The sequence below is a fragment of the Onthophagus taurus genome, chromosome 11 (assembly GCF_036711975.1).
Source record: "Onthophagus taurus isolate NC chromosome 11, IU_Otau_3.0, whole genome shotgun sequence".
NCBI classification, from domain to species: Eukaryota; Metazoa; Arthropoda; class Insecta; order Coleoptera; family Scarabaeidae; genus Onthophagus; species Onthophagus taurus.
In genome coordinates, this window is record NC_091976.1 from 22,724,215 (window position 1) to 22,731,258 (window position 7,044).

The 7,044-nt window shown below is 29.8% G+C and overlaps 1 protein-coding gene and 1 non-coding gene across 2 annotated transcripts; both read right to left on the reverse strand.

The window, feature by feature from the left end:
- Positions 1-220: 220 nt before the first annotated feature.
- LOC111428016 (U5 spliceosomal RNA) lies at positions 221-339 on the reverse strand. The gene has a single exon (XR_002708024.2). It is a non-coding gene; the product is annotated as a U5 spliceosomal RNA (small nuclear RNA).
- Positions 340-537: 198 nt separating this feature from the next.
- On the reverse strand, positions 538-6,834 carry LOC111427477 (kinesin-like protein KIF6). The gene is made up of 12 exons (XM_023062646.2): positions 6,687-6,834; positions 6,439-6,530; positions 6,295-6,369; positions 6,201-6,243; positions 6,036-6,140; positions 5,422-5,528; positions 5,246-5,362; positions 5,063-5,194; positions 2,335-2,566; positions 2,123-2,278; positions 1,697-1,946; positions 538-1,646 (listed from the first exon to the last, which is right to left on the reverse strand). Exons 1-12 carry the CDS (start codon positions 6,753-6,755, stop codon positions 607-609), a joined length of 2,418 nt encoding a protein of 805 aa, XP_022918414.2. The 5' UTR covers positions 6,756-6,834; the 3' UTR covers positions 538-606.
- Between the last annotated feature and the right edge of the window lie 210 nt (positions 6,835-7,044).

The following is a 7,044-nucleotide window of genomic DNA, read 5'->3' on the forward strand; positions in this document are numbered from 1 at the left end:
AAATTTCGGAGATATGATTCTTTTGATTCAACTCTGCATAATCGTAAATATTAGGGTATTAATAATTAATATTTGCGTATCTCAAAAACCAATTTCCCAAATCGACATTCAATTGAGAAATTGAAAAAAGATTGCTCTTAGTTCTATGCAGTATATTGTAATCATTTTAAAGTCATATTTTATAAGTTATGTTTGAATTAATATAAGGCGTCCCAATCATAAGATCAGGACAATAATCAGGACAATAATTGTGTATAGACTCTTCTATATTGTTCCACTCCACGGAAATCTTTAGTAAAAGGCGAAAGATTTATTCGCATTGAAGTGAAACCAGAGTAACTTCCTACAGTTTAATGCAAACCATATATACCAAAAGCTACTTCTATATATCCAAGCACACTAAAGCGTCCCCTATATATTACTAGTTCAGCCATATACATGAAGCTTTCTATATGGATTTGAACATAAATACTTTATATACGTTATATAACCAACTACACACTTGTATCATGCTGGTTATCGAATAGTCTCTTAATATTTAAGGTAAAATCTTTTTTATTTTATTAATTTCAATACACAAAATACACAAATTGTCGAAAATAAAAATTAATGCTCAAACTTGCTTCTATAAAAATTAAAAATTTCATCATCTACTTCAAAATCACCGGTTAATGGAATGGTTTTCATGAATTCAATAAATTCGGGGGTATCAGTGGTTTTAATTAAACTAGTTGATGTATTTCTAGGAGTGTCGATTCGTTTATCCTCAGTACTCTTTGGGGTTGAGCTCTTACTACGATAAGTTCTGCTTGATTCCAAGGATCGACTAGAATAAGGAAGTTTCTCAAACGAGTCTATATCAAGGTTTAATAACGAAGCGTTGCTTTCACTAAAATCTTTTTCAGTATCAGTGCAAGTTGAATATTTATTTGGTATGTAAATTTCATCGATTGAAGGAACATTTTCAGTTTCATCATCCACTACATTAAAAAATGTATCAACATAAAAATCTTTTGATTTTGTTTTAGTATTGTGTTCATATTCGTCTTTTTCCGGCATAAAATCATAAAAATCATACCCGTATTCACTTTTTTCTTTACTTTTATTTTTAACGGTGTTTTCAAATTTAATCACAACCTTTTTTTCAGCTTGTTTTAAGCTCTCTTTTAAAAATTCGGTTTCACTTTTTAAATCTTCCAAATGATCCAAAGATTCTTTATAAATTTTTTGTTGGGATATCAAAAAAGTGTGTAATTTTTCGGACATTTCAGTCCCCATCGGTTCTTTTGCTAATTTTTGTCTAATATCTTTTATATTATCTTCGCATTTTTGAACCGTTCTTGAAACGCTTTTAGCTAAATCATACTTTTTTTCTAACGATTCTTTTATTTGATTGATTCCTTCAGTATTATTTTTATCCATCATAAAAGTATCGAATAAGTTTGGTTCAGAAATCGGCAAATTATTTTTAATTTCGTTTAAATCAACCAAATTTTTTATTTCTTTAGGTTTAAACTCGGCGAAATCGAATTCTTTTAATTTTGGGAGGTCATAATAAGAATTTAATTTCTGATTGTTATTTTCGTTTAAATGATTTAGATCTGTCGATTTTTGGGGATCTGTTTCAAGTAGTTTTGTTAAAGTAGCTAAAAATTAAACTGTAATAATTCAAAAAAAAACGAAATTTATTATTTACAAATTTCTTCCTCTTTTTCTTTAATGATTTTGCTAAATTTTTGTGTTAAATCAATTTTTTCGTCTTCGATTTTTTGTTTTTCAATATAATTGTTTAACCGTTCATCCAAATTTGATTTTAAGTACTTTATGCAGCAAACTAATTCGGGATTGCTTAAATTTTCTAACAAACATTCTTTGTTATTCACTAAAAATCCGTTTGCAATGTTTTTGCAACGTTCTTCCTCTTCATAACTCAAAACTTTTTGCGGCTAAAAAGAATGTTTTAAAAAATTCGAATCAACTCAAAAGGGAGTTTACAACAAATTCCCAAAGGGTTTAGGGACAAAAATAAAAAAAATCTATCCCTGTGGAACAATAACATCCAACAAAAAGGGGTGAAAAGATTTTTTTTAATCGTTGTAAACCCCCTAGACACCTTCAATACATTTCCCCCTTTAGCTTCAGCAAGTTGTCTACGCAACTCATCAACTTGAGATCTTAAGTATTCAATCTCTTGTTGCGGATCAACTTCCTCATTAATTATAGCTTCTGTACTTATGCAAGCGACTCTCTGCGCGAATTTACAAGTGGTTACAGTTTCCTGAAACAAAAATGGTAAAATTTCTTCTTTCCTGCTTAACTCATGTATTTATTTACGGGGTGATTTTGCTGGGTAATAGCTAAAGTGGCCAACATACTCGTTAGGGAGTTTCCCGAGAGAGAATCTCGTAATATGTACGTCATCATGCTGTTTCTATAGGGGATGTGGGTACGATTCGATTGGCTCAATGCCAGGATTACTTGCTCTAAATAATGAAGGGAGAGATTTATGTTTTTTGCTTCACGGAGGGTTACACCACTTATTTTTGCTTTACATATACGTTCAGAACTAAAAAATAAAAAAATATCGAAACAAATTTTGATTGAGAATAATAGCTTGGTATATTAATCTAATTTTGTTTATAATTAAAGGCGAAATCGGTTAAGAAGTGCCATTAAGAGAAATTGGAACCATAAAAATCAATGGAGTTATTGCTAACTATTAAATGTTATTCAGAGTTTGTGAAAGACATTTGTAACTTGATAGTTCAACTACCAAGTATCTGAATGTCATGACCTGCTCTATTATGTTCTGGTTCAGTGGCTCTTTCGCTGTTGTCATGCAATTACTTTTTTGAGCAGCAATGGACACGCTCAAATAAGAATACACGACTAATATGTATAATACAGGACCACGATGACACTGAAACAGTACTCGCAAATATGATTAAATAAGCAGACGAAGCATTAGGGAGAAGAGATACATCAGGAAATGCAAGACCAAGATTAACTCAAGAATTCAAGCTGCGAAAAATAAAAATCCTATTTACAGAATAGATCAAGTGCAATAACATATGAAGAATACAAAGTAGTAAGCAAGGAAGTGACCTATATGACGGTCAGAAGGAAATCTGAAATTTATTGAGAAACAGAAAGAAACCAGTAAACAAGTTCATACAGGGCAAAAAGATAAAGAGGTGAAAAATTGGAAAAAATACTTCAAAAAGATTTATGAAGAGATGGCAAAAAGCAAGGAAAACAGGAGAGTAATGCTCAACAGGGATACATCTTCTCTAAAGCCAAAAATATCGATGAAATAGCAAAAGATGGCGAGACGGATTGATGGATACAATTTTCGTTATCCAACGAATAAGTGAGAAGGCAATAAAGTTCGTGAAGATAGATTTTATGTGTTTAATCGTTAACAGACATTTGATGGGGTGAAACTAAGTAACGAATAATGTGGTACTTGTAAGTGAATTGATTACTGCGGATCAGGCTTATGTAAGAACACAGGAGGAATTCACTAAACATATACTAGTGGTGGAACGGATAGTTACCAAATATCCGGCTTTGCCCGGATATTAAAAACCTATTACTTAGTACTCCACCATTCACAGGAATTAGTATCTCTTTTGGTGTTGGACACTGCAGATAATAATCAAGTTCAACCCTAATAGGACTTTTTTTATTAAATACAACTTTATTTATATCAATTCCAATACGATATATAAAATCTCTTGTTGCAGTTTCGTCTAGTTTTCTTCTCTTCATTTGTAATTCATCATCACATTTATTACTAACAGAACTGTCGCTGTTATCACTTTCGATTATTAATTAAAGTATCCTCTTTTTAATGTAAAAAGGCGTTTTGAAAAACCACTTTTAGTTCTTGAGAAATAAATTTTTGAAATAATCGACAATTTTTTCGAATTTTGCAATTTTCGCCGATTAAGTTTTAAAAATTCGTATAAAATCGATTTCTTGGAATATGAGTATGAAAATTTTCCAAAGTGTTAATAAAAGTGTCCTCTTCCCAATGAACCAACCCGTTTTGAAAAATAACTTTTAGTTTTTGAGAAAACAATATTTGAAGTTTTGATAAAATTTTCGATGTTGCAATTTTTCATCGATAACTTTCAAAATTCACTATAAAATTAATTTCTTGAAGGATCCTTGTGGAAATATCACCAATTATTAATTATAGTATCCTTTTTTTAATGCAACAAGCCGTTTTGATAAATCACTTTTAGTTCTTGAGAAATAAATTTTTGAGATAATCGACAATTTTTTCGAATTTTGCGATTTTCGCCGATTAAGTTTTAAAAATTCGTATAAAATCCATTTCTTGGAATATGAGTATGAAAATTTCCCAAAATGTTAATAAAAATATCCTCTTTCCAATGAACCAACCCGTTTTGAAAAATAGCTTTTAGTTTTTGAGAAAACAATATTTGAAGTTTTGATAAAATTTTCGATGTTGCAATTTTCATCGATAACTTTCAAAATTCGCTATAAAATTAATTTCTTGAAGGATCCTTGTGCAAATATCACCAATTATTAATTCTAGTATCCTCTTTTTAATGCTATAAGCCGTTTTGAAAAATCACTTTTAGTTCTTGAGAAATAAATTTTTGAAATAATCGACAATTTTTTCGAATTTTGCAATTTTCGCCGATTAAGTTTTAAAAATTCGTATAAAATCGATTTCTTGGAATATGAGTATGAAAATTTCCCAAAATATTAATTAAAGTGTCCTCTTTCCAATGAACCAACCCGTTTTGAAAAATAGCTTTTAGTTTTTGAGAAAACAATATTTGAAGTTTTGATAAAATTTTCGATGTTGCAATTTTCATCGATAACTTTCAAAATTCGCTATAAAATTAATTTCTTGAAGGATCCTTGTGGAAATATCATCAATTATTAATTATAGTATTTTCTTTTTAATGCAGCAAGCCGTTTTTAAAAATTATTTTTAGTTCATGAGACTGAAGATGATTTTTATTAAATCACTTAATTCTAAATCATATCAAAATATACTTAAATTAATATCCAATTAACTCACCCAGCTAAATCAACTAAATGTAATTTAGATCTTCGTAATTTCCCACCAGATTCGTTTCTGCTATTAACATAAATCGTAAAAATGCAATGAGACCTCGAAGAATATTCATTCATAGGAGTTTCAGCTATCGTTCTAATTAAGATTAAAATTAAAAGAAAAATTTACTAAATAATTTTCTAATACCGATTTGTATCTCCCAAAAAAACTAATCTCATAGCCTCTTGTTCGCTTGCAACTGGAAGTACGCTCAAGTTTCTCAAATGAGCCTCACCATTAGCATCTTCAAGAAGAATAACCCGTCTTAAACCCAAAAATAATAATGATTCCTAAATTTGAAATAATTTATTGTTTTAACTTACGGAAGTTCTTCTAATTTAGACGGTTGACATTTGGAGTTGAGTAAATCGTAACCGACTTCGTTGTAAATTTCCAAATAAGACACGTAAATGTTGTATAAATTTGGTGTCTAAAGATAGAAGAAAAGAATTCAAAGGAGAAATAATTTAAAGAAGTTATCTGGGTCACAGTCTGTTTTCGTTTTCAAAACAATTAGGATTACGTTGAGAAAGTAGATATAAAACGATCGTTGTTGATTCGTTCTCTTCCTGAACAAGATCTGATTCCCGAGAATTCACGTAATAGATAATTTGCGGTTTTTACGATTGCCGTGTATCCGTATATGTGACGATAATGAATGTTTTTCATGTTTGGTTAATCGTGCCGACAACAACGTTCGGAATGCGATGGGTTTAATATTTTCAAAAAAATGTTGATAAAAATGTGGTTGTAATAAAATTAGTTCGGCACGATTTTATTATTTAAATAGTTTAGATTAAAATAGTTTAAATTAGATTAGGTTTAAATAAACTTCGTTAATGAATTTAAATGCTTTAGTCTTTAGTGTGGTGTCGTGAAGAAAAGTGAATTAATGCAAATAATGTAAAAAGGGTAAGTTTTTTTTTGATTAACTTACGGTTTTAGTTAACTCAAAAATTTGTTCAATACACCGAGGAAGAATTCCCCTTTTATTATATTCCGAAGGAGATCCTGTTATTGAATACGTTTTTCCACTTCCCGTCTATAAAAATTCTTAAATATTTTCAAAATAATTAATTTTTTGTTTATAACTTGGTTTTACCTGGCCGTAAGCGAAAATTGTTCCATTAAAACCATTTACAACGCTAAAAAATAGACGATCTTTTATTAAGATTTAAAAATGTGATATTTTTTACCTGTTTATAATCGGTACAGCGAGAGTTGTAAAAATATCAGCTTGAGTACAAAGTTCATCAAATATTTTGCAAAATCTAAGAAATTGAATTAAACGAGATGAAACAAATTCTATTTAAGGAGATAAACATTTTTTTTTATTCTACCTGTACTTGCGGTTCTTTTGCGGAACATCTGTCGTGCTATTTACGGGAAAGCTAATGTCCTCGTGCTCAACTCGACGATAAATTTGATATTTCTGCGGCAAAGAAACAAGACATAGGAAGTAGTATCAATCGGACACCATCTGGCGTTTTATAGACAACAATCTCAAAACATTTCTCATTTTATTCTCGATTTTACACTCATTTTATAATTTTATGATAAATTTTATATCATTTCCCATTTTACTCACCACCACCTTTTTGCTGCTAACATCCTCGTTTTTTAATCTCGCATATACTTTAATTGAATTCTTTACCATGCTGACAAAACACCACGTCTAGATGACATTTTTTCCGACTTTTCCACGACATTTCATGACATTTTTTCATAATTCCGTTATTATTAATCAATCTCTGTTATTTTTATTATTTTTTTAATAAGTAATTCTTTTTGAATAAATCATTGATAACGAAATCCTACGGTAATCTTTTTTCTGATATGATATATCTAACTGTTCCCCGTACGTAAAACGGTTCAGGACTGAATCAAAATGCTATAATTATTTTCTCATTAACTTCTTCATCACCTGATTTGTAACTTGTTACATG